At 49.9% G+C, this 27,552-nt stretch overlaps 1 protein-coding gene across 1 annotated transcript; it reads left to right on the top strand.

Moving 5' to 3' along the window:
* Nucleotides 1-71: 71 nt before the first annotated feature.
* On the top strand, nucleotides 72-26,411 carry LOC133372859 (basigin-like). The gene is made up of 8 exons (XM_061601955.1): nucleotides 72-333; nucleotides 14,747-14,903; nucleotides 18,497-18,585; nucleotides 19,978-20,114; nucleotides 21,322-21,598; nucleotides 22,896-22,920; nucleotides 24,112-24,181; nucleotides 25,364-26,411. The coding sequence occupies exons 1-7, from the start codon at nucleotides 114-116 to the stop codon at nucleotides 24,167-24,169; spliced, it is 963 nt and encodes a 320-aa protein (XP_061457939.1). The 5' UTR covers nucleotides 72-113; the 3' UTR covers nucleotides 24,170-24,181; nucleotides 25,364-26,411.
* The last annotated feature ends 1,141 nt before the right edge of the window (nucleotides 26,412-27,552 follow it).

The following is a 27,552-nucleotide window of genomic DNA, read 5'->3' as shown; positions in this document are numbered from 1 at the left end:
TGTTAATCAAGCCACAATGGCGCTTTCTCGTCCTCGAGCCCCGCCTTCTCGTTCACCGACCAGCCGTCAACTCCCCCCTTCGGCCGCTTCCGTGCTCTGATTGGCTCGCCTGCATGCCCTTCACCCCTCGCGTAGCACCCCCGCAGACGAGTTCCCCCGGCCCCTCTCCGCTCTCCAACCGCCCTGCAGAGCGAGCGCCCCGCGGCCACGTCGGTGTCGGTCGTATCAAGCCGCAGAAGAGCCAGGCGGGGAAAGCAGCCATGGGCGCCAGGTTGGAGATGCTGGTGTGGGGCGCCTTCCTCGGCGCTGTCGTCGGGGTCGCCTCTGGGGCGGGTAAGGAAGAGCCGCGGGGGGGTTATCTGAGTGATCGATCCCTCCCCATCCTCTGACGCTTGTGGGGTGACTCCTCACGTGGGGGCGACTTAGGGGTCATTTGAGGGTCATGTGGGAGCCTCTCCCTTGGGGATCATGTGGGGGCCACGTGGGAGTCATGTGGGGGCCCCTCCCTCTCACTTAAGGGTCATGTGGGGCCATTTGGGGGTCATGTGGGCCGTCTGAGCTCGTTCTGCCATGGGGAACTCGTTATGGTGACACCTGTCTCACTTGGGGGACATGTGGGGCACTTGGGGGGTCATGCGAGGTGACCTCCCCTGTCTCACACTGGAGGGGCCATGCGGGGTGACTGCTCCCACTCTCCCTTCAGGTTGTGTCCAATGTTAGTCCCCCTCAGGGTCGATCTATTGAAAATTTCATAGCCATGACTAGCTTAGGTCCATTACGTGTCAAGGACTGAATTAGATACACACACACACCCCAAGCCATGTGGGGTCACTTGGGGGGATCTCTCTCTCTCTCTCTCTAGCCATGTGGCAGTGGATAAAACAAATAATATCAGAAGAAAAATAAATAGAGACGGGTGAGGGTCTTCCTTCATGGCTTATGTGGGGTGGACGGTGTGAAGAGGGGGGACAGCCCCCCACTTGTATTGAAGGAGTGAGGGGGGATCACCCTTGCCACTGTTGCTGTTTGTACAATGGGAGGGTGGGAAATTACGAGGAAGTTTATTGCAAGGAGGGGAGAGGGTGGGCTCCAGTCATATTCCACTCTCTGGAACTCCCTCCCGTATGACCTTCGACATGCCCCTTCCCTGAACGTATTCCGCAAAGCCTTGAAGACCTGGCTCTTCAGACAGGCCTTTGGGACTTCCGGGGAGGGTTAATTTTTAGGACAAATTGCCTATTACTCTGAACTGTTACTATTTTACTGTCATGTTGTATTTTATTTGTATTTTTATTGTGATGCATTATTGCAATTGAATTGTACGTCGCCTAGAGTGGCCATCGGCTAGATAGGCGACACACAAATTACATTATTATTATTTTATTATTATTATTATGGGGGGGTGCTGAGAACGAAAGCCACTTGTCTAATGGGAGGGGATGTGAAGATGGTGCCACTGGTGTTATGGGACTAAAGATGCTCCTATTATGAATGGGAGGGTGTTGAGGGGGGAGTGAGTACCTGTTATTGTATTGATACATTGATAGTGATACCATTGAGAAAGCATCCCTACTAGTATACGTGAAGACAATTATTGTAGCTCTTTCCTGTATCTGTCGTTACTCTTTTATTGATAGAGATGGCATCGAGTTTGCTTTTTTTTATTTTAACAAGATTTACCTGTGCTGTGCATTTAAAGCAGTATTTATTATTTATTAGATTTATATCCCGCCTTTCCTCCCAGTAGGAGCCCAATGTCATACCACTGTAAACAAAGAAGATTCATCCTGCAAAGAATCCTGGGAACTGTAGTTTGCCACAGGCGCTGAAAGTTATTAGGAGCTCCCCTGTGCAGAAGGCATTGTACTCTGCATCTCTGCTGGAGCTGGGATGTGGTATCTGAATCTTGGTGTCTGTCCTGTGTTTAGGGTGGACAACCCTTGAATTTTTTTTAACTTTGGACGATAGGTCGAAAAGCTGCTGTCAGAAATAACGTATACAACATTCTCTGTTTCTGGTTTGTAGACAATGCTAGTCTTACTCAGAGTAGGCCCACTGAAGTTAATGGACACAGCTAACTTCACAGCCAGCATGGTTAACGAGCAAAGTCAAAGAAACTCTTAGAGGCAAAAAGTCTTCCTTCAGAAAATGGAAGTCTTGTCCGAATGAAGAAAATAAAAAAGAACACAAACTCTGGCAAAAGAAATGCAAGAAGACAATAAGGGATGCTAAAAAAGAATTTGAGGAGCACATTGCTAAGAACATAAAAAACAACAACAAAAAATTCTATAAATACATTCAAAGCAGGAGACCATCTAGGGAGGCGATTGGACCCTTGGATGATAAGGGAGTCAAAGGTGTACTAAAGAACGATCAGGAGATTGCAGAGAAGCTAAATGAATTCTTTGCATCTGTCTTCACAGTGGAAGATATAGGGCAGATCCCTGAACCTGAACTAACATTTGCAGGAAGGGATTCTGAGGAACTGAGACAAATAGTGGTAACGAGAGAGGAAGTTCTAGGCTTAATGGACAATATAAAAACTGACAAATCACCGGGCCCGGATGGCATCCACCCGAGAGTTCTCAAAGAACTCAAATGTGAAATTGCTGATCTGCTAACTAAAATATGTAACTTGTCCCTCGGGTCCTCCTCCGTGCCTGAGGACTGGAAAGTGGCAAATGTAACGCCAATATTCAAAAAGGGATCCAGAGGGGATCCCGGAAATTACAGGCCAGTTAGCTTAACTTCTGTCCCTGGAAAACTGGTAGAAAGTATTATTAAAGCTAGATTAACTAAGCACATAGAAGAACAAGCCTTGCTGAAGCAGAGCCAGCATGGCTTCTGCAAGGGAAAGTCCTGTCTCAGTAACCTATTAGAATTCTTTGAGAGTGTCAACAAGCATATAGATAGAGGTGATCCAGTGGACATAGTGTACTTAGACTTTCAAAAAGCGTTTGACAAGGTACCTCACCAAAGACTTCTGAGGAAGCTTAGCAGTCATGGAATAAGAGGAGAGGTCCTCTTGTGGATAAGGAATTGGTTAAGAAGCAGAAAGCAGAGAGTAGGAATAAACGGACAGTTCTCCCAATGGAGGGCTGTAGAAAGTGGAGTCCCTCAAGGATCGGTATTGGGACCTGTACTTTTCAACTTGTTCATTAATGACCTAGAATTAGGAGTGAGCAGTGAGCTGACGACACTAAATTGTTCAGGGTTGTTAAAACAAAAAGGGATTGTGAAGAGCTCCAAAAAGACCTCTCCAAACTGAGTGAATGGGCGGAAAAATGGCAAATGCAATTCAATATAAACAAGTGTAAAATTATGCATATTGGAGCAAAAAATCTTAATTTCACATATACGCTCATGGGGTCTGAACTGGCGGTGACTGACCAGGAGAGAGACCTCGGGGTTGTAGTGGACAGCACGATGAAAATGTCGACCCAGTGTGTGGCAGCTGTGAAAAAGGCAAATTCCATGCTAGCGATAATTAGGAAAGGTATTGAAAATAAAACAGCTGATATCATCATGCCGTTGTATAAATCTATGGTGCGGCCGCATTTGGAATACTGTGTACAGTTCTGGTCGCCTCATCTCAAAAAGGATATTATAGAGTTGGAAAAGGTTCAGAAGAGGGCAACTAGAATGATCAAGGGGATGGAGCGACTCCCTTACGAGGAAAGGTTGCAGCATTTGGGGCTTTTTAGTTTGGAGAAAAGGCGGGTCAGAGGAGACATGATAGAAGTGTATAAAATTATGCATGGCATGGAGAAAGTGGATAGAGAAAAGTTCTTCTCCCTCTCTCATAATACTAGAACTCGTGGACATTCAAAGAAGCTGAAAGTTGGAAGATTCAGGACAGACAAAAGGAAGTACTTCTTTACTCAGCGCATAGTTAAACTATGGAATTTGCTCCCACAAGATGCAGTGATGGCCACCAGCTTGGATGGCTTTAAAAGAAGATTAGACAAATTCATGGAGGACAGGGCTATCAATGGCTACTAGCCGTGATGGCTGTGCTGTGCCACCCTAGTCAGAGGCAGCATGCTTCTGAAAACCAGTTGCCGGAAGCCTCAGGAGGGGAGAGTGTTCTTGCACTTGGGTCCTGCTTGCGGGCTTCCCCCAGGCACCTGGTTGGCCACTGTGAGAACAGGATGCTGGACTAGATGGGCCACTGGCCTGATCCAGCAGGCTCTTCTTATGTTCTTAACTTAGGTTCATTAATTTCAGTGGGTCTCCTCAGAGTCGGACTTGGTTGGGTACAATCCTCTTGCTTGCTATTCTGTAGAAATTCCATCCTCTAAAAAACCCTTGAAGGAATAAGGGACTGTCCTGAAAAGACTGCTGCTGGCATTTAGACCATCTCACGCGTGCGCACGCATGCACGGGTTTTGCTTGTATGTTTTTAATTCCTTTTGTTAAATTTTTATTAAGGTCTATTAACGCTTCTTAGCATTAATGCCCAGTGAAGCTTCTCAAGATTAAGCATTTGCAAATGTAGCAGGGTATGTAATTAGCCGTCTGCTGAAAGACTTTTCCCCGTGAGAGGCGTAGAACCTCCTCATGCGGGCAACCTTGGCTTCCTGTATCTCCTCCCGACGACAATGGCAACGCCTATCCCAAGCGGTTTCCCAGTTTATCTCTGCAAATCTGGCCAGTGTTTCCAGCCCTTGAAACTCGGGGCTCTGGTGCTTGCCATCTTTTCAACATTGCACGGTTCTGTAGTTTTTATTCATTTAAATAGAAGTGCCCGCACACTCCGTTCCATAGACTTGGAATGGCTTAGGACATCATACAGTAGGGAAGGTGGGGAACCCATGGCTATCCAGATGATGTTGGACTGCAACACTCCTCGACCGTCAGCCCTGCTGAGTGCTTGACCAGTTGAGGGCTGGCGCCCAACATCTGGAAGTCAACAGGTTCTTCATCCCCGCTGAGCTGCTAAAACGAAAGTGATTTTGTGGGTGTGGAAGGCAAAAGTTGAATGGCCCTCCGTTGCTAGTAAAGTTGCTCCGCTTGTGTATATGCAGGCAGATAATCTGCAGGGCAAGTTAGGTATGTTGCTTCCCCCCCTTTTTAAAAAAATAAAAACAGCCACCTCTCAAAACTAGGGATTGTATTCAGCTAAGTCCTCAGAAGAGACCCCTTGAAATGAATGAACCTAAGTTAGTCATGTCTGTTAACTTAAGTAGGTCCACTCTGTGTAGGACTAGCGTTGAATGCCACCTGAGAATACCGGGTCATCTAGTGAAACTGACAAGCAACAGGTTTAATGAAATTCATTGCCATAAGATTTGGGGATGGCCTCTGGGTAAGACGCCTTTTTAAAAAAGAATTAGACAAATTCATGGGGGATAACTCTCAGTGGCTTTTCACCACAGTGGCTATATTGAGCCTCCAGATTTGGAGGCAGTCTATCTCCGAATACTAGACCCTTGAGGCAAAAGGAGGGGCATTGCCTTTCTGCTCTGAGTGTGCCTCTCTGGGACATAGACTGCAGTCTAGGTGGACACTTAGAACCTGTGCAGCCCACCGCGTAACGGAAGCTAAATGTGTGTGGCCTACAGGGATGAAATTGCAGAAGGTCTTGAAACATAGGTTGTGACTACCTTCCTAACTATTTTTTTTCCAGAGTGGTAGAAACTGCAAACGCAGCACTGCTAGGTTACAAAGTGTTCAATGTGCATTGTTACAACAGCCTTGCAAGGGAGATAATTGCCCTTCCCAGTTTTATGCATGGGCAGCTGAAGCGGAACGGTTTGCCCTGATCAGGCAGGATTTTGCCTTTCTGGTTGGGGCTGATGGGTGCCAGGCGGGCGGAGGCTGCTGTGTAATATCAAAGACTAGTCATTTAATGGGATAACAACCCTCTTGCAGATGCTGACCTTTGTGTACAAACCCACAGATTAATGTTTGATCAGACCAGTCTTTGAGCAGATCATTAGCTTAGCTATTCCAAGAGTGAACATGCGAGGCAGCTTTTAGTGGGAGAAAGCTGCAAAGGGAGGCTGGGAGCAGCAAGTCACGTGCAACGCTAAATACTTCAGTGGCTTTCTTCAGCTGTGTAATGCTAGGCAGAGCTTGCTGTGGCCTACGTGCTTCAGAGGTGCCGTGCCACCCTTTGGCCAAGCCTGCAAAGAAGTATAGGCTTCGTCAGCTCAAATCTGGCGTGGAGACGTGACTTAAAGTTACGTTGTCTCTCAAAACGATATTAATTCATCCACCCCTGGGAGCAGATCCTAACCTAGGGTTAGCTGACCTGTGGCTTTTTAAATGTTGGACTACATAAAAAGCACCCTGCCGTATCAGAGCAAAGGCCCGCCTATGTCAGCTTCTTGTCCTTACAGTAGCCAACCGGACGCCCCAGTGGGAAGCCTACAAACAGGACCAAAGTGCACTTATGATTCCCAGCAACTGGTATCCTGCCCCTGACAGTGGAGGTAAAACACAGCCATTGTGGCTAGTAGCCTTATCCTTATCCAGAATTTGTCTAACCCTTTGTTGAAGCCATCCCAGTTGATGGCCATTGGTACCTCTTGTGGAAGCCAGCTCCCATCAGCCCCAGTCACCCTAGCCACTCGTTGGGGATGATGGAAATTGGGAGTCCGGCAGCACCTTGAGGGCCACAGGGACTCCCACCTTGTATCAGGCTAAAAACCACACATAAAACATTTGTTGTTGGGGACTTTTGTTATTCTGTATACGAACACTGAAAATAAAACTACAAATAAGGATGCTGTGGCCTTTTCCGGCACTGCGGCCTGTTAACTAGAGGTGCTGGGTGTTGAAACTCGTGCCTTTCAGCAAACACAGCATGCGCTGTCTCCGAAAGCTCAGCGATACTAACACCTTGGGTTCCTTTCTAGCCTCCATCAGGCCCCTTGAAATTCTGTTGTTGGCTCCAATCAGATGAGCTGGCCTCCCTGGGCTTGGCAGCCTCTTCTCCTGGCCTTCTTTGGAAACAGGAATTCTCTGTGGGAGGTGAAAGCAGCCTGGGAAAGAAAGTGTGCCCTCTCTCCTCACTCCTGTCTAGCTTTGCTTGGCAGAACTGCCAACCAGAAATATATAAGAACATCAGAATAGCCCGGGTGCTAGATCAGGCCAAAGGGGGCTCATCTAGTGCAGCCTCCTGTCCTCACAGTGACCAACCTGATGCCTATTCTGGGAAGACCACAAGCAGGACCTGACACAAGAACACTCTTCCCACTTGTGATTCCCAGCAATTGGCATTCAAAGGCATCGTGCCTCCCAACAGTGGAGGGAGCATATAGCCATCATGGCTTGTAGCCACTGATAGCCTTATCTTCCTCCGTGAACGTGTCCAGCCCTTTTTTGAAGACATCCAAGTTGGTGGCTGTCACTGCTATGTGTGGGAGGGAATTCCAGATTTATATACACATAGTTATATTTTTATTTCATTTTATTTACCAGGGGCAGGGGGAATGGATGCTTTTTTAATCTGCACCTCCTCTTGGCTCAGGGTGAGCTATCCCTGATGGCCTCATTGTAGGGCAGGCAGCTGGTTCAGACGGCGGATTTTGGGTGGCAAAACAGCCGCTTTTTAAAACGGCTGTATTTATTGGAGGGCTGCCTTTTAGATTTGCAATCCTGGGCGAATTCTGATCCGCTCTGTTGCAACATGAAGCCTCCACTCCACCCTGTTGAAAAAAATGAGACTTTTTATGAGACTGGGTGTTGATGAAATGAGGTTAAAGGTTCCCTCTGGCTCCCAGAACTGTTCCCAGGCCATACCTCTCACTGCCCGTGTTTGCACTCTCCTGGAGGGTTTTAGACTAGCTGGGATGGATCCTTACACCCTGAACTTACCTCTTGCTTGTCTGGATAGAAGACAGAGAGAGGTGTGCGAGTGTGCATAGAAACTAGTCTGCTGCACAATGGTAAAATGTACATTTGCTGCTCTGCCCACATTTGGTCACCATTGGCGTGTGGCCCCCAGAAGGTTGCCCCGAAGGGAATGTGGCCCTCAGCCTGAGAAAGGTTCCCTGCTCCCTTGGCCTAAAATCTGAACTGCGCATCCGGTCCGAAGCACACAGATAGTTGCATGGAGGTTTAGAAAGTGCTGTTTTGGCCAGAAGGGCTAATGCTCTGCGTGCACGGTTGGAGGCTGGAAACCGCAGGAGGGGAGAGTTGCTCTTGCACACTGGTCCTGCTTGTGGGCGTCTTCCCATTGGGGCATCTGGTTGACCACTGTGAGAACAGGACGCTGGACTAGATGGGCCCCCGTTGGCCTCATCCAGCAGGCTCTTCTGATGTTCTTAAGGCATGAGTCAAGTACTTCTGATTTCCCAAACCCAGAGCTGGTTGTCCAAAGGAGCCCAGCCTAGTAGCTGAAACCTTTTTTGAAAAGTGGGGTAGGGAAAGAGAGAGAGAAGGGAGAAATCAAAGCCTGTGATTTGTATCTGTGAAAGGGCATGGCTTGTGGCCATGACCGGTGGCAGCTCGGACTGGGGAGTGTCTGTTTTCATTTGAAGGTGACTTTACTTTGGAGCCACTGAGCAGATCATGTGTTTTTTCCATGGGGCTGGGTATATATACTTGAGCTGGGTGTAAACAGCTGCTTGGGGGGGGGGAACGTTGGCATCCTCCTCTGTCTTGGGGCAGTGCTGCGCTCCCCCTTCTTTCTTGAAAAAAAAATGGACTGCCTTCAAGTCGATCCTGACTTATGGCTACCCTGTGAATAGGGATTTCGTGGTAAGCGGTATTGGGGGGGGTTCCCATTACCTCCCTCTGAGGCTAGCCCTCCCCAGCTGGCTAGGGCCTGCTCAGCTTGCCACAGCTGCACAAGCCAGCCACTTCCTTGTCTGCAACGGCCAGGTGGGGGGCAACTGGGCTCCTTGGGACTATGCAGCTTGCCCACGGCTGCACAGGTGGCAGGGCACGTCACCCCTGAGCCACTCACTGGCCCTTGATGCCCAGGAGACACGAGCGGGGATTTGAACTCCCTGTCTGAAACTCTGGACAGCTGCAAAGCAACTTCCTGGATTGCAAAACAGAAGACAACACAAATGACCCTCTTTGACAGGAGAAAACAAATATGTCAGAGGGAAAGATAGGCCAGGATTCTTCTTCAAGATATGGGCATTCGGATATTGTTTCACCGTCATCATCTCTCATCTGCCCACCCCCAATTCTTCAACTTTGCCCGATCTTCAGAACTGCACAACCAGGGATGCAATCGGAAGACTTCAGGCTGTAATCAGAACCCTGTTTATCTCCGGGGAGGAGGGGTAAGCCCCACTGAATCCATTAGGAAAGCGGTGCGGACCTTTTGTCAACCGGGGTCCTCGTTCCCTCAGGCAACCTCTCAAGGGCTGTAGGGCAGAGACAGAAATGGGTGCAGCAACAAGTGTGACGCTTACTTCTGTACAGTACAAGCCAGAGGTTTCTGCATGCGTCCTCCTCTCCATCCATTTTCAGAGGCCGAGGACACATCTCAAGCAGGGTGCAGAGCAGGACCGGAGAGAGGCCTGGAGGGCCGCGTTTGGCCTGTGGGCCGCATTCCCAACCTCTGCAACTGGAATTACTTCTGAGTAGGCATGCTTGGGACTGTGCCATTCTCCCTCTCTCTCTCTCCCCCTCCTGTCAGATGAAAGCTTGGCCCACTTCTTCTGCCCACTTGCTTATGGCAAAGCGTGTTAGTACTGAGGATTGCGCTGTCGCCTGTCCGTCAGCAGCTCCTAAACCCGCAGCTCTGCTTGCCTAGGTCTCTCTCTCTCTCTGTCTGCTCCCTTCTCCTGCTGGCTAACAGCCCATTTTGGACATCCTTGGAAACCTGCCTTCCAGCCTGGCCTTTACTTTCAATACATCTTGTACCCCAAGTCAGGAATGTGCTATTTTAGATCCCGTCTCCCCTGTGAATTCTAGGGTGTGCTGGGAGAAAGAAACGGCAGCTAGGTCGTCTGGCCCCCCGGGGCCACGTAAAAGAGGCCGTCCCCTTCTAACCTTTTTTATTTATTTATTGAGTGCATTTCTGCGCTGCCCTTCAGCCACAAAACTGTTTGCAGGATGGTTTATCATCACGAAAACCAATTCCATAAAGTTAAATAAGCTCCGTAACCCCAGAGTGACTTCACGCTCTGGTTTTCTTTGGGAGCAGGGCCTCTTTGTTTTCCAAGGCATAATTATTATTGTTATTATTCAGTTTATTTATATACCACGTTTCCCACAAATACGCATGCGCTCAAAACGGTTCACACAATCAGGCCAACTGCTGTAGCACAACACGTAAGAAAAAGGTATGATCATTACAACATTAAGTAAAAAGAAAATATACAACAAAGTATGAATGAGCAATAAAACTCAACAACGAAGCCAAGACAAAAATATTTAAAAACTAACCCTCAAGCTGACACCAAAAAAGCGCTCTCCCCTCCTGCAGTTTTCACCAACTGATATAAAATAAGGTTGCTTCATAGGCCTTATTCTGAGTCGGACCATTAGCCCACCTAGACTGCCTGGCTCTGGCTGTGCAGGATTTTGGGCAGAGTTCTCTTCCAGCCCTGCCTGGGAGACTTGGGGCCTTCTGCCATTCACAGCAGACACCCTTTCACTGAGCCGCGGCCCTTCCTCGCATGCAAGAGGCAATTCCGATCGTCTCAGACACATTCCAGCCCGGCAAAAACACTCGGGTCAGGGGTGCAGCCTAGTCAGAATCCTGAGGGCCATATTTGGCCCCTGGGCCAGAGGTTCCCTATTCCTGACATCCTCAGAGAAGCCCTTTGGACAACTCTAGGCAGCTTGTCAGGTAGCGGATGGGGAAGCTGTGGCCCTCCAGATCTTGCTGGACTGGCCGTTGAATATGCTGGCTGGGGATGACGGGGGGGGGGGTTGGAGTCGAGCAGCGTCTGGAGGGCCACGGACCCCCAGCCCGTGATGTGGGACTTTTTCAGAGAACTGCATAGGCAGCTGTGACTGCAAGGATATGATGCCACACCCCACCCCTATTGCTCACGTCAGTGAAGCAATTTCTCCTGGATGGGAAGGGAGGACTGTGATTTAGTTCAGCTAGAAATGATTCTTTAGCAAGTTGGGAAGGCTTTAAAGAGGCGCCTCAGGGCAACGTTGGGTTGAGTGAGGACTCGCATCATGTTAGGGGGGAAAAAGGGTAGATTTTGTGCTTAAGGTCACATAGGCACTTTGGGATGTGGTTTTTTCCACTCTGTGTATTTCAGACAAGGGTCAAAAGTAGGGTTGAGGTACATTTTTTGACTGGAGTTCAAGTGGACCTCTGGCTGGAGGCTCAGATGTCTAAGTCAAGACCTTCCCCATAAACACTTTGCAGAAAACATGAAAAGAGTTTCTTCTTTTTTAAAAAAAGTACAGAGACAGATAAGTGTCCATTACGAGTGTGGAATATATTAACTTCCTTGGCTGAATGCAAAACTCGGGTGAGTTTAGGCTCCTGTTTAAGGTATTGGGTCTTAAACTGTGTGGTCTGCTTGCTCCATCCCAGTGGCCTGTAGAATGTTTGCAGAAGTGTTGGATATCTGTATGTAGACTTCTGCTTGGTTTTTTGGGTCGGGGAGGGCCAGGATTATTGAATAGTGTAACAAGACCCTAACCATGATTTTAATAATACAGTACTGGTATACTCTACTAATTCTTCCCTAAAAAATGAAGAAATTGTGGGTGGTACTCAGTGCTCATCCACTTCGAACAGACCCACTGAAATGAATAGACATGACTAAGTTAGGTTCATTTATTTCAGTGGATCTGTTCTGAGTAGGACTTTGCTGGATACAAGCCGATCAGTTTAGAGGGGCCCCTTTCGCAACAGCCTGGCCTTTGAGATAATACTGCGCTGATCTTGCTGCTGGCACTGAAGGGGACGTTACATCTTTTCCCTTCTTCCTCCTCCATCACGTTAGCATGTGTCGCTTAAGATACAAGAGATGTGTGTTTTTTCATTGGTGGGGGGAATAATCCACTTCGACCTCCAGCAATGTTCAAGTGGGGGAGGTGGATTAAGAACCTCTTCCTTGACGCACCACTGTGCGAGGAAAGCATTTGGAGCCGCACCTTTGGGTTGCTCACCGTCCTCTAAGTCGGGTTCCCAAACGGAGGTCTGTGAGTGTCATTCAGGTGGTCTACGACGTGTCCACATTGACTGTTCACATTGAATTTCAACTCTATTATTGCTGCTGCTTTTGTTCCTGATATTGTACGTTGACGCCTGTGGAATGCAAATTATAACACAATAAACTGCAGGATAAGAAACCAACGAAGCAATATGAGTACAGTTCCAAAGTGTACAGCCTCTAGCGCAGAGCATGGCTGCGACAGGCACAAAAATCATGAAGTCGTCCACCAAGACCCTCAGCAATTTTCAGGCGGTCTGTTGGAGGGGAGAAGCTTGGGAACCGCTGCTCTAAAGCATGTGCAAAGTTGTGCCCTTTCTGTCCAAGTCTGTGTAACCGCTTCTGGCGCTTGTCAGGCTGCAGAGTGACTCGGATAAGGCCGCAGTGACCCGACACAGACCAAAATACCTAAGACTCCTACTCAGAGCGCCACAGTAGCCGCCGCTGGATGAAAGTTAAAGCGCAAGAAGGTTTGAAATAAGCCCTACGTAGGTTTTCCACCGGTTCCTCGTATGTTCCAAGTCCTTATGAAAAAATATGAACAGGACATGTTAACATAAAAATGTAAGAACTCCTCGCAAACCATTGCCTTTTGTGGGAATAACAATCCTTCAATATTTTCAGCATCCTGTAACAGAGGCAACAATTTGAGGAGTGTGTGTGGGGGGGTGCCTGTGTGAGTTACCATTATGCTTTTCCTTTCATAACCATTTTAAAAGCTGCTAATATCTTTCTTCCTTTGAACGTGCTGTCTGTTTGTTCGTTTGTACTACTAACACTTTCCACTGGCCCCCTCTGCGGCCTCGCAGCCAGCTTCATAAAGTTGCCTCGGAGGACAGCGTGGAGCTGCACTGCGAGGCCGTCGGCAGCCCCATCCCCGAGATCCAGTGGTGGTTTGAGGGGGCCCAGCCCAGTGAGATGGCCGCCCAGCTGTGGGATGGGGCCTGGCAGGACCGGGTCAAAATCAACGCCACCTACAAGCAGCACTCCACCAGCGCCATCTCCGTTGCCAACCTCACGCTGAACGACTCCGGCACCTACGAGTGCCGGTCCAGCAACGACCCCGACCGCAACCACTTGTCGAAAAACCCCAAAGTCAAGTGGATCAGTTCCCAAGCGAACGTGATTGTCATTGAGCGTGAGTGGCAGTGTCCCCACCCGCCAGAACCCTCCAACGGGTCAGCATCTGCTTGGACAGGGCCGTGTCTCTTAGCTTTGCCACACCTGCGGCACCCCACCCCTTTCACCCGTGTCCCGTGGCTTCCCAAGAACCCGTCCATACCTTCCTGCCCCCTAACTGTGTAGAAAACAGAAGACTCCCCTCTGTCCCTCCTGTGACCGGCCCACTCTCCACTCCTGGTGAGTGCTCTGCTGCAGCCCTGCACAAAAAGGGATGTAACTTCCCCCTCAAAAACACACCGTCCTGACCAAATCCCTTACGTAGCTTCTTTGGACCCCAAACCGCTTGAATAGCCCCTTCCAGCTGCCGCCAGTGAACCAACCTCTTTTCCTGCACAGTCTTGCTTTTTCATTATTTTATGTTTTCCTTTTGCCGACGCTCTCCCCACCTTGCCAGGGGTGCTAGTTTTCGTGGGCTGGGTTAAAAACAGTCTCATTTTGCTTGTGGTAATTGCAACCGTTTTTGAAATGGCTGTGCTGTCTCTCTCTAACGCTGGCAACGTGCCTAGATTGTCTGTGCTGTGGAATGGCTAGTTAGACTGTGTTTCCCCTCCCATGCTGAGCTAAAGGTCCAGATTGTTCAACAAGAGGAATGATTTGCTTTTTGTGGTCATAGCACTGAACAAACAAATTGAATTTGACGTGCCTCGGTTTGGGTTTTTATAAGGGGAGTGTCCGCGCTCTTTGTGATTTTCAAATTCTGTTTGGAGAAGGGCTGTAGCTGAGTGTTAGAGCATCTGGTTGGCATGCAGAAGGTTCCAGGTTCAATCCTCGGTATCTCCAGGTAGGGCTGGAGGACACCCACAGACCCCTGAAATCCTCAGAGATCCGCTTCCAGTCAGTGTAGACAATACTGAGTTGGACGAATGAACATAAGACCCTCTTCACAGTGTCCAGAACATTTGGGTTTGGGAGGGTGTGAGCGGATGCGTGCGTGTACAGACATTGTGTCCAAATTGTGCAAATGGGCCAGATTTTACTAACTTAGATTTCCAAGGTGGGTAGCAATATTTGGCATTTGTTGGCTGGCACTGGGATATAGGAGTGAGCGCAGGAGGCGGTGGTTGCCGCAGCCTCCTAAGCTCTGGAACCCACTTGAGGTTCCCCCTGCGTTTTTCACAAGCCTACGGCCAGCAGGCACGCTGGGTTTAAGGTTGAAATCTTGAGGCTTTAAAGGGAGGGACGATGCAAAGCCTAGGCTGATGTCCTCCAGATGGTTTGGACTACAACTCCCATCAGCCCCAGCCAGACTGCTGTGGTCCAAAGCATCTGGAAGGCAGGCACAGCTGTAGGGGAAGAAATAAGCCTAGAAATAAGCCAATATGTGACAACTCGGTTGTTTTTCCTCTGCTGAGCTCCATGCCTCGAGTGTGTCCTTTCTCTCTTCCTCACCCCCTTCCTTGTTTGAAAGCAGCCTGTCTTGGTCCTGTCCTAACCCGGCTTCCTTCTCTTCTCCTCCCCAACAACCCCAGGGCCCCAGATCTCAGCCACTCCCGAGGTGACTGCGGGATCCAACGTGATCATTTCCTGCAACATCAGTGAACCACGGACTACCGCCAAAGGCTACTGGATGAAGGGGGAAACGAAGCTTGATTCAAATGAGACTACGCCGGAATTTACCTCCTACTTGTACGTATCTTTTGATTTGTGTCTGTGTAAAATTCAGGATGCTGTCTCTCGGGTCGCCACGGTCTCTGGGAGAGCAGTGGCTTCCCAATCCAGAACGACAAAACTAAGCTTATTTAAGAACCTGAGAAAAGCCCTGCTGGGTCAAGCCAGTGTCCTGCCTAGTCCAGCATCCTGGACAGTCGTTAAGAGCAGTCAGACGCCTCTTCTGAGAAGCCCGCAAGAAGGATCCGAGGGCAGCGTCAAACCTAGCTTGTGGAAGCCTTGCACGTACTGAGGCTGCCAGAAGGAATCCCCCGCTCAGTTTTGCAGAAGTCGAGCCAAACTTCTGAGGTCACCAAGACTTTGCTTTTATTGATTGACTGATTGATTGTATTTATATACCGCCCCATAGCCGAAGCTCTCTGGGTGGTTTACAGTAACTAAAAACATTAAAAACAGATATACACATTTAAAGCACGTCTTTTAAACACAATTTAAAACACAATTTAAAAGTTTAAAACAATTTAAAAACACATGCTAAACTTTCCCTGCAGCACAATCTTATGCACGCAGGAAGCCGTCAGGCCTCTGGTTCAGCGTTGTCTTCCCTGGCTGGCAGTCGCTCCTCAAGGTCTCCAGACTCTTTCCCAGCCCTGCCTGGAGATGCCATTGAAGATGGAACCTGTGCCCTCCCACTGAGCCCCAGACCCTTAAATTTGCTTGCAAGTAAGCCCCATTGTACTCAGTGGGGCCTGTTTCCTGGGAAGCATCCACGGGGCTGCAGCTTCTCCTTGACATCGTCCAGCACCTTTACAGGAAATTCCTACTCTCCTCTTGACAACTCCAAACTTTGGAGGAGAACAGGGGCTTGTTTCAGTGCCATCCAGCTGAGCGTCTGGGGAATTGTTTATTTAACAGAAGTTACACACCGCTCGATTGTGAAAAACCTCTAAACAGTTTACAAGAAACATGAAAACTTTTTAAAAATGTTTTTAAAAACAACAGTAGACTTAAAAAGAGATGACAACACACAAGTATCTACGTGTCTGGATAGCCTTGCCTAAGCAGAGACTTTTTTAAGCATGTGCTGAAATGAATATTGCAAAGGCACCTGCCTGGTGTGTCAAAGCTTTGCACAACCCCCCCCCCCGGTAAAATTCAGACCCCAGGCCTGAAGTTCCCCACCCATCCCTTAAAGGCTTCTGTCAGGCTGGTTTTACTCCAGTTGCAGCGTTACAGGCTTTTGCAGTGTTTTGCAAAGAAAGTGGGGTGACATGCTGTATTTGAGGAAGCACAGACTGTTCTCGCCTCCCCCCACGTGCCTTGTTCACAACCAGCGCATGTGCAACTCGGCGCTCTGGCCGTGCATTGTTGGTATTCGCCAACGGCTTGACACAATTGAAGGTTCGTCAGCCAGCTTTGCTGAAGCAAAGGGGAAATGTCCCTGGGGGGTGGGGGTAGGAATTCTCGCTGTCGTCTGTAGATATATATTTTTTGCATGCCTCACCAGCTTAAAACAACAATGCCTTGTGCCCAATAAAAAAGATGCAGAGCCACAGGAACAGTGTCCTGGGAAACGAGCTGAGTTCTTCAGCCTACCCATTAAGACCCACTGCAAGGAGCACTTCCTACAACCCCTTTAAGAAGAGATCGACTCTGCCTGCCTTGCTATAAACAGTGTTGAGGGCTTTTTGGGGAGGGAATGATGCAGCCACTCTGCCCTTCAGGAGTTTCCAGCGTAGGGGGTCGTGCCCACTGCGTTCCGAGTCTTGTTTCCCTGCAGACCACTTCCTCTGCCCTGTGTGCTCGGAGCATACCCTTGAGGGCTCTCTGCACCAGGCCTTTTGGGTTCCCGTGAACTGAACTTCCAGCTTCTCATCACTGTCTCTGTCTCCCCACTGGCAGGGGCCCAGCCGACTGGAGAGGCATCACGTCCTTTCCCACGTGGCTGAGCCGACGTGCCTCTCCCCATAGCAGCAGGGAGGTGGGTGAGTATTTATACATACACACACCAGCCTCACTCATGTGCCCTCAATTCTCTGGCCTGGCTGTGTGTGTCTGTGTGTGTATGTCTTGAAATAAAAAGGAACAAACTCCAGGCCTGACAGTATATCGGGTCCTTTCTCTTTGACCTGCTTTTTTTCACTTGGAGATCTCATCCCTCTTGACAAAACAAGCACTCAAACCTACGAGGACCACAGGAGCAGGGTTTACATTACGCAAGCATACAGGATTGTGTGCATTTATTTATTTATTTATTAAGGGGGGCCTAAGCACTCCTTCAGGCCCAACACAAGCAGGGTGTTTTTTTATTTGCCCCTGGTTCCTGCCTCTGCAGCCAGATTCAGATTCGGCATCCCCTTCTCCGCAGGGGCCAGCCAGATACCTCTGGGAGCTCACAGGCTGGGCACGAGGGCAACAGCCCTCTCCTGTTGATTGGCCCAAGCCTCCTATTCTCAGGGGTAGACTGCCTCTGAATGTTCCTATTAGCCACCCTAGGAGGAGACCTGCTGGATCAGACAAACAGCCCCCATCTAATCCTACTCCCCGTTTTCCCCAACATGGTCCGCCAGGCGCCTTTGGGGAGGCCACAACCAGGGCATAAAGGCCAGTCGGCCTCTCCTCCTCAGCAGCTGGTATTTCCAAGGTAAACTGCTCCTTAAACCTGGTGGATCTGTTCAGCTACCATGGCCAGTATTTGCTAGTGGATGAGTCTTCCTAATCCCCTTGTTTTGGAAGCCATCCAGGCTAATGGCCGTCACCACATTCCATTAACGTGGCTTCCCATTGCGTCCGCACCAGGGATTGCGGCCTTTTGCTCCCTAACAGGCCACATTCGTTAACCCAACCTGAAGCCGTGGTTTGCTGTTGGCTTGGGTACGCAGCGATAAACCACGAGCCCCGTGTCAGGTGTTAACGGGAGCCTTTCTGCTTCGTTTGCCCCACTCACACTGGGTGGGGGATCGACCGGGCAGCGTGCATTGTTTATTATTTATTAGATTGGTTAGTCACTTCTTACCCAACAGTCTCCAAGCGACATACGTCGTTGCTAGAAACACAAATAAATACGTCATACCCTGAAAACAAAATGACAGCTCCTCTCATAACAGCCCCAGGAAGCTTTGGCAGCATATGGACAACAAGCAGTGTCATCTTTGAAAGCCTGGGGTAAAAAGATAAGTCTTTACCTGGCACTGAAAGGATGTCAACAAAGGCGACAGGCAGACCTCGCCAGGGAGTGCATTCCACAGACGGAGCCACCACTGAGTAGGTCCCCTCCTTTGTCACACAGCCCTCCAACCTCCCTCAAAAGGGGAACTTGGAGAAGATTGGGCTGTTCAACGATAAACCCAGCTAAAGCCAGCAAATCTTGGATATTCTTGCATGAGGACGATGTCCCTGTGATTTCCTTTCTTTCCTTCTCATAGCACTTGGTAGAATATCTACCCTGATCCCGCAATCAGTTTTGTTCCACCCCATTCTAAAGCTCCCACGTTGCCCACGAAGGCATCTTTCCGAGTCGCCGGTTTGTGTAACACGTTCTGTGCATGTGTGTGCTTTGCTCGCCCTCCTCCTCCTCCTCACTCGTTTGCTTGTTTGTTTTTGCGTTCCAGGATCCCGAAAGTGGATCACGAGACCTCAGGGGAATACCATTGCATCTTTGACACAGTGCCCCCTTTGAAAGGGACCGTGTACGTGAAAGGTGAGTTGCCTTCACAAAACTGCTGCCGTTTTTCTGCCAAAGGGCTTGTTTTTACTGCTAGTACTACTTTTATGATGATGATGATGATGATGATTGCGTGGCCACTTCGCTGGCGATTGAACTGCTGCTGGCCTCTCACCTTCGGGTCCGCATTGAGATGAAACGCATCGCCTCCCCCTTACTCTTGTAGCCGTGATGGAGGTGTGCCAAAGGGTTGTATCTGACATCAGCCCTGCTCAGAGTAGACCCTGTGAGGAAAGCTTGCCACACTTGGGGCTTTTTAGGTTAGAGAGAGGCTAGAAAGAGGTGACGTGATAGAAGTGTATAAAATGATGCATGGCGTGGGGGGAAAATGGATAAGAGTTCCCCCCCCCGCCTGTTGGAAGAGAAAGACAGCGCAGTTAAGCTCTGCGATTCGCTCCCACGGGAGGCAGCGATGGCCACCAACTTGGCCGGCTTTCAAACAGGACTAGACCCATTCATGGAGGGGGAGGAGGCTGTCAACAGCTACGAGCCGTCACGATTACGCTCTGCCTCCATGGTGAGGGGAAGTCTTCCTCGGAATCCCAATTGCTGGAAACTGCAGGAAGGGGAGAGTTGCTCCTGCGCTCACATCCTGCTTCGGGGCTCCCCTTTGGGGCATCTGGTTGGCCGCTGTGAAAACGGGGCGCTGGACGAGGTGGGCCCCCTTTGCCCCGATCCAGCCCCAGGGCTAGTTTTTGTTCCAGGTAGTGGACATGACTACTTAGAAACTTAAGGGGAAAATAAGTCGTAAAGGCAGTGCTTGCCCTCAGGGTTACGATCGACAAGACATAAGGGAACACATAAGGAAAAAGGGAGAGAAGGAAGGGGGAGGGAAGCCAGCTCGTGCACTGGTGCTGAAAAGTTACCAAGTCCTTCTGATGACAAGCTTGGGATGGTATCAGAACGGCCCCTGAGGCTGAAGGAGAACGGCAGGAGCTCAGTGGGTAGAGCCCCTGTTTTGAGTGCAGAAAGTTGCAGGTTCAATCCACAGCGGCTTGGAATTTCCCCCTGCCCTGAAACCCTAGAGAAGCCGCTGCCGGTCAGGATAGACAATCCTGGGCTAGATGACTGAGTGGTCAAGCTCGGTGTAAGGCAACGTCCTATGTTCCTGCGGTCTTGCAAATAAGTCTGCGGAAGTTAGCCCTCAGAGGTTTTGCATCTGCTAGTGACCTCTGTAGCCTGAAGAAGAAGAAGAAGGAAAAAGAACCAAGGGGGTGAAGGAGGCAGAGACCAATTTACAGACCTCCCTGGTCCCCTGCTGGAAAACCTTTGCTTGCCATAGGCGAGTAGATAGTTTGCAAACAACCAGCTCTCCTTGGCCTTTGCTGCTCCCCGGGCCCACCTCGCTTCTCTTCTCCCCTTTTTCAGTCAAGCCGCACGTGGTCGCCTACAAGAAGTCAGAGCACGGGAACGAGGGGGACATGGGGCTGCTGACGTGCAAGAGCACTTCCTACCCTGCTGTCACCCACTGGCGTTGGTTCAAGGTGGAGGGCGAGGCCTTCCAGGTGAGTCTCTTGCTGAAGCAACCATCCTTCTGCGCCCCCGTGCCCCTCTCCTGGCAAAATGGTTCTGTGCAGCGGGAATGGTGCTGACAGCATGCACACGCGCGCGCTCACCACTTCTGTTCTGCTGCCTCAGTCTCCTAGGGCCCTCTGGATGTTGCTGGACTCTGACTCATTGGCTGTGCTGAAACACCCGGGCGGGGGGGAGGCACAGGTTTCCAGATACATCCCAGCATTTTGAGTTTTTCTGCTCTCTTGCATGTGGTGGCGATGCTGGGGTTTCAAATGGACCAGCTATGCAGCCGTGGGCAAGCTGCAGAGTCCCAAGGAGCCCAGTTGCCCCCCAGCTGGCAGTTGCGGACAAGGAAGCGGCTGGCTTGTGCAGCTGTGGCAAGCTGAGCCAGCTGGGGAGGACTAGCCTCAGAGGGAGGCAATGGTAAACCTCTTCTGAATGCCGATGACCACGAAATCCTTATTCACAGGGTCGCCATAAGTCAGGATCGACTTGAAGGCAGTCCATCATCATTTTCCATCATAGCAGGTCTAAGAGATGTTACCACCTTAAGCTAAGTGGCCCCCCGTTCAGTAATAGCATTATTAAAATAGAATTATTAAGACCCCCATCAAGGAAGAGGCTCAAAAGGGCGTCTAAGGCTTTGACAAGGAAATCGCCTCATTAGTGGGAAAATCAGGCGGTCTTTAACCCCTTGATAAACTCTACAATTGAGAAACACGCGAGAGACCACTTCACGCTCTTAGAGGTTGCAAAGGCAGCGCCGATCCTTGAGAGGAACTTCGGCAAATCCACCGTCTAGGATCGTCCGAGGCAAAATGTTAAACGTGCACAGGAAGCAGCGCTTCTGGACCTGGGTATTGTTAGAGAATTTCAATAGGGCATATGTTTGTTAGAGGCAGACCAAGTCAGGCCCGGCAACTGTGGTGAACAGGACCCATTTGCTTACGCATGCAAGTCTTGCACATTTATATCTTTTATTCACTGTTTCATCATAAATTAGATTTGAGTTGCTTGCTCGTTCGCTTGTCCCCTCGTTCCCTCCGGCTGCCAGGCTTTTGCTGAAATATAAGGCTGAGCTTACACTGGATTGTGGTTTTTGAAGGACCTTGCATTGCTGGCCCCTCAATCCAAAACACAGCCCTGTCCGACAAATCTCGCCTTTTCTTTCTCTCTCCTTTCCCCACCTTCCCCCAGCTCATCGTCAATGGCTCCGAGGAACGGTTCTTCATTCAATCTGAAGGCAACAAGACAGAACTGCGGATTGTCTCCCTAAACCTTCAGAAGGACCCGGGCGAGTACTTGTGCAACGGCACCAACGACCTGGGCGAAGGGAGCGCTCTGGTGGGCCTGCGGGTGCGCAGCCGCCTGGCAGCCCTGTGGCCGTTCCTGGGGATCGTGGCCGAAGTGCTAGTCCTCGTCACAATTATCTTCATCTATGAGAAGAGGAGGCAGCCCAACCAGGTCCCTGATGGTAAGTCGCCCAGGGAGCGAGCGGGACGACGGGCCTTGCATTTGGAGAGAGGAAGAATCCTTAAAAACAGGGAAAGTGAGTCGGGGCGCCATCAGGAGTACGGACCTCCTTCCAGAGTTCAGTGCGGCTGCAACCAAGAGCCCTGGATCTTTTGCAGCTGCTTCCTTTTGGCTAGCTAACCTGCCGTTATCGTGCCTCTCTTGGCCGCTTTTCTCAGCAGTTGTCTGGGATGACATAGGTAGGCAAAGGAAGGAGCGTGGAGAGAGGAAACGGGCCGCCAACATTCTGTTCCTTGAGGTTTCGGCCCATTCCCCTTTCTCTTTCCAAGGTCTCGTGAAACAGACAGACCAGTGGCTGATCAAAACAATGGGCCAGAGATGTTTATTTTTGCAGCTACTATGGAAGTGTCCATCGTACCTGTTTAACAACTCTGCCCATCATAAAATGAAGCGTTTACCCGTACAGCTCTGGTGCACTTCCCTTCACTCCTTCCCCTCCCCTCTCCTCACTGTGCATTTGCTGCAAGCGTGACCTTTTTTAACTGCCTGTTAAACTCCACAGTCCTTTGCACTTGAGGTCTAAGGGTAGATCCAGCCGTTAATTCTTTTAAAAACAGGACCTCTACGTTCTGCATCTTCGCAAGTACTTTGTAGCCATCTCTGGGGACTAAGGCTGCTGAAGAGTCTGCCTCAAGAAGCCTGCAATGCAGGGGACGGTTGCTGGGCCCCCCAACTCTCACCAGCTCCAGCATGGGCGCGGTGGTTGAGCATGATGGGAGCTATAGACCAGTGGCGGCGGCAGCGGCAGGACTTGGAGGCCACAGGCTGCCCCCACCAATGCTTTTAAAATACAGACTTGTTTTCAGGCATTTCACCACCCCCCCTCCAGTGCTGAAAGCAGGGTGGGAGGCCAAGTGTCTGATCACGGGGGGATTAAGATGGTGAAGCCCCCAATGGGTAGGAAGGTTTGTGTGTGATTTTAAGAAAAGAACAAACCTTGGAGTGTGGCATCCTTGCTGCAATTATCTTTGTGCTGTTCCTTTCTTCTGCCGCATGTTTCCTGCTTGTGGTACGTGGAAGAGCTCCAGGTGTCCCTGTCCATCCCCCGGCATCATTGGCGGTGGTCTTGCCTGCTGCACATGCGTGTGTGTTCTGCCAGCCATCTGGCGGGCACGAGGTTGGCGAAGGCTTGTGTTCAAGGTGGCCTTGAGGTAGGGGAGAGATGGGAAGGCGTGCAAAACTCGTGTCCTAACACTCTCTTCCCTTTTTTTCTCCCCCTCGCTTCCATCTACCCACAGATGACGATGGAGGTTCCGCCCCACTGTGAGTACCCAGACGATCCTGTCTTTTCTTCCTGCCGAATCATTTGTGCCTCTTGTGGGTGGGAAATGATGTAAACGGTGTCAAACGGGCAGAAACAATCTCACCACTCAAGCGGCCTGAAGGCTCTCCAAGGGGGCTGCGTAGTTCCTTACAAAAGCCCCGAGTTATTTTGGCTATATTCTCTCTCCCTCTCTCTCTCTCTCTCTGTCAATTTATTTATTTTTAAATGCTTAGTGATGTTGCAAAGCAGAGGAGAGAAGCAGGAGGAGCAGTAAACAGAGATATACCAAGATATACCTATCCAAAAATGACAGAGCAAGGCTGGTAGCATCAGTGTTTACTTGGACTGAAAGCCAGTAGAAGAGACAGGCAATCTAGGGCAGATCTTTGAGTGGGAGAAGAGCCAGTTTTGATTAGAGGCCTTTAAACTGAGTCAGACCCATCTGTCTCCCCAGCCCAGCCTTGTAAGAGCCCGCCTAAGCTACTAACCTGCTGATTGACAAGGAGTCTGTGCTTTTCTATCCTGGCTGTGGAAGAGAGGAACCCCTCCCTCCACAGCCAGCATGGAAACGATCAAGTGGGCCTGAGTTCCAGAGGAGCCATCCCTCTTCCTTCATCAGCCTGCAGCTGCAAGGCTGACCTAGCCGTTGGTATTTCTGGTGGTGGTGTTGCACCGCCCCTCTGGAAGAACATCAGAAGAGCCTGGCTGCTACATCAGGCCAAAGGGCCCGTTGCCGCAGCGGCCACCCCAGCCCTAAACGCAACAGCACTCTCCCCACTTTCAACTGGGCTTCAGATCCAACAGTGGATGTAGAACTAGAAGCCGCCGGTGGCCGCCTCTTTTTCCGTGAATGTCTCTCATCCCTTTTAAAGCTCATCCAAGTTGGTAGCCAACTCTGCCTCTTGTGGGAGCAAATTCCATATTTTTAACTCTGTCCTGTGTGTAAGGAAATCTGTCCTGTTGCCTGTCCTGAATCGTCCAACATTCGGCTGGGCCCAAGTTCTAGCAGTATGACTGGGTGTGTGTGGGAGAGAACTTGCATTGATCAACTTGGGGGTGGGATATTTGGCTGTTTCTGCTTGGAGCACCAACACCTCTTTTGGGTTCGTCCAGGGCTTGTTTTTATTTTTTTTTGACAAGATTTCTACTGAGTCTCACGTGTGTGCCCTTGCTCCTGTTTCCCCTTCCAGGAAAAGCAATGCCACAAATTATCAGGACAAGAACGTGCGCCAGAGGAACGCAAATTAAGCAGAGGACAAGGTGAGGGTACAGTCTGGGCTGGTGGGGGGGGGGGAGATCAGTGGACTCTCCCAGACATGCCTGCGCTTTCAGAGTCACTTCCAGAACCAAAAACAATCCCCCCTCTCCCATTCTGGCGTAGAAAATTACTCCAGCGGTCAACTGAGTAGAAGCCTTTGCAGAGTGCTGTAGTTGATTTCGGCCCCAGGAGACCTGGATTTGAGTCTCCACTCGGCCATCACACACACACACCAGTCCCTGGGTGACTTTGGGCCAGTCACCATCTCTCGGCCCAGCCTACCTCGCAGGGTTGTTGTGGGGTGATGCTGCTTTGCTCCTCACAAGTGTGCCACCCTGAGAAGGGCGAGATAGAAATGTGGTTGGTCACTCCCGTGGGCTAATGGATGGTGGTCAGGCACAGACGATAACACAGTCAATGCTTCATACATTCTTAGTGTTTTTCCCTGGGGTTGCTGTAGTCCTGTGGAGGAGCTTGCTTACGCCCATTTTACAGATAGGGGCACTGACTTGGGCGATGCTGTTGTGGATTGAGCTGTGCTTGTGTAAGATGGGGAGAGGCGTAATGCCTATGAGTAGGCATCTATAGTTAATTTGAGCTTGATAGGCTAAGCCATAGTCATGGAATATCCTTTGAGGGCAGAGGAGGCCAAGGTGGAATTTCGGGAATTGGGTGGGGTGGAGGGTATTCATCCTTTAACACAGCTAAATACCAGCAACTGTATTAAACTAGGCATCTGCTCTTAACGATGACAAGTCTTCACATTCCCCTTGCCCTCAATACAGACATAAGCACAGTTAGGGCTAACCATGGCTTATGTTGCCCTAACCCTGGCTAACATCCCAATTGTGCCACAGAGGGCGTATTTCGGGGGAGACACCAGCAGGACCCGTTTGTCAGCTTGCAGACTGGGAATCCAGAGGGCTGGGAGGAGAGACTTGCCTAACCGTGGTTTGTCCAGCGCAACCTTGGTTTGCAAACTCTTCAAACCATGGCTTCTCGTACTAGTTTTGAGGGAATCCTTCACTGTGGTTTTGGCTTTTCTGACGTAAAAATTATGGGTTATTTTCCTTAAGCATGGTTACGTTCTGCCTGTATTTTCCCAACGTGAAGGCAGTCTGTTCCAGAGTGGCATGCTGTGGTGAGCAAAGCTTAATTGTGCGCCTTCCCTCCTTTTCTTTCAGGTGACATGACAGCTAAGCAGATCGCTTCGGTGTACCTTCCACCCGTACTGTGCGGTAGCACCAAGAATATTCTAGCGCATCGTCGCAAAGATCAATTCACTTCACTTTTTAAGAGAAAGTTAAAATCGTAGAGTAAAAGATTTCTTCTTCTTTTTTAAAAAAAGGAACAAAACCCAGTCTTTTTTTACCCATAAGTTTTAACACTCCCCCTATTGTTTCGTGTGGTTTTATTTCTGGTCCTTTTTGCCACAATTCTCACTGTTGAGCCTCGGGTGTTGGGGAGGGAACTTAGGAAAAGAAAATCCATGCGACGGAAGGTGTGTTTGAAGGGACAGCTAAGGTCCACCTTCCTCTCTTGGCCTCCCTGCCACCCCCGAGTCAGTGGCTTCTTTCTCTAGCTGCAAACCACAGGAGGAGCTGCTGAAAAGTGGTCCCACTTCAACGGGGCAGTAGAGTGAGGCTTGTCTCCCAACCCTTTTTTTAAGAATGACTCTCAAGTTTGGGAAGGACACCATGCCCGGTGGTCAGCAACTCGCTTGGCCAGGATAAGACGGAGGGAGCGAAAGGCAAAGGGAGAAAGCTTTGTATCTCCTTCTGTCACAAAAAATCTCTTTTGACCCCTTGCAGCTTTCTCCTGTGACCCCTTTCCACCCTACAAAAAAGTACGTACATATAATTGTGCCATGGAGGCTCAGAAGTGAGCAGCAATTTCCTCTCCCTGTTCCCTCAAAGCTTGAAGCCAGAGCTGGGCTGGGGGGTTGCTGACGCATTTAATTTCCTTTTCATCTGTTGCTGCTGGTGGTGGCACTGTTGTGGGGCTGGCAGATAGTGGGGGGTGTTAAATGGCTTCTTCCACTTGCCCAGGGGTCTGCAGCGGCTAGGACCAGGACACCCCCAAGTACCTGGGCCATTCTCATTCAGTGGCTCTCCAGAGCCTGAAAGGAGAAGAGATTCACGGGGCGGCCCCCTTTGTGCGGATACTGTTGGAAATAGTTTTGCTTGTTTCAAAACGAGCTCCAAATAAAGCAGACTCACTTTTTTCCCCCTCTGTCTGGCCTCTTCCCCTGCTGTGGAGTTTATACATTTCTCTGGTCCAGAAATTTCTCCAAAGCTCTTTCCCAACTGCTTGGTTAGGAACACCGAACGCTCCCTGACACCAGCTGCCTCAGATAACCTAGCTCCGTAGTGTCTATGCTCACTGTCAACTGCTCCCCAGGGTTTTAGGCAGGGGATCTGAATCTTCCCCCCCCCTCAAAGATTAACATTCCAGTCCTCACGGTCCTGGTGCTGATTTAAATTGAGTCGGACCACTTGGTCTAGCCAGCTGCATATTGTTTACTCTCGCTGGCAGCGGCACCCCAGGATTTCAGGCGAGGAGTCTCTCCTGAAGTGGCCCTTGGGGATTGATGCCTTCTGCATGCAAAGCAGGTGTTCTGCGCACTGGGCTACACAGGTGAAGTGGCATGCGGGGCCTGCCCCACAAATCTTTACAATCTACCTTGAAAAGGGCAAGACTAGGCCGAGAGGTTAACCAAGAGCAGAGGAGGAAGAGAGAGGAAACGGTGGAGGTGACTAGAGAAGTACTCGGTCAAGGGAAAAGGCGGCCATTCTTGGTATAGAGGGGAACAAGGCGTGGGTCGGAGCTAGGGCTAAGGAGGGAACCTATGAAAAAAACAAAATGAATTGAAGCAGCTGGGGAGAATGGGAGCTTTGAGGACTAGAACCTTGATGTTTAATGTGAAGTGATGTGTGGGAAGCCAGCCTAGGTTTACACTTACTGTAGCAGAGGGGGGAAACCCACAGAGAGTAGCTGTGGGTCCCAAGTGTGGCGTGAGATGAAGCCAAGAGGGGAGAGGTGCAAACTGGGGGGGGTTGCCATCTCACCAGCACACGAGACAAGCAGGTGGAAGTCTCCATGTTGATGGAGTGGATAATAATTCACTGCCTTCATGGTGCTGTTCTGTAGAGGCAGAGTCTGCAAGGGGACCGACCTGAGGATTCCACCTCTGGGTCTTGGGAGTTTTCTTTCCACACATGCACCCTTAAAAAAAATAGTTGCAGATGGAAGCTGAGAAATACTGAGCAGAGTTTCCTGGGCTGCTTATCTTGACTGCCAAAAATAAAAATGCGGTGTTCGCTTTTAAAACATTCATGGAGCCTGATCAAATGACCCAACTGCGTAACCTTCA

Source organism: Rhineura floridana, chromosome 18 (assembly GCF_030035675.1).
Source record: "Rhineura floridana isolate rRhiFlo1 chromosome 18, rRhiFlo1.hap2, whole genome shotgun sequence".
NCBI lineage: Eukaryota > Metazoa > Chordata > Lepidosauria > Squamata > Rhineuridae > Rhineura > Rhineura floridana.
This window is presented reverse-complemented; position numbering and strand designations above follow the sequence as displayed.

What these genes read in the sequence shown, in the direction of transcription:
- LOC133372859 (XM_061601955.1), top strand. Translation starts at nt 114, where the DNA reads ATGCCCTTCACCCCTCGCGTAGCACCCCCGCAGACGAGTTCCCCCGGC. An exon ending in CCGGAATTTACCTCCTACTT is followed by an intron (nt 14,904 to 18,496) that starts GTACGTATCTTT and finishes TTTGCGTTCCAG; the next exon opens with GATCCCGAAAGTGGATCACG. An exon ending in TGGAGGGCGAGGCCTTCCAG is followed by an intron (nt 20,115 to 21,321) that starts GTGAGTCTCTTG and finishes ACCTTCCCCCAG; the next exon opens with CTCATCGTCAATGGCTCCGA.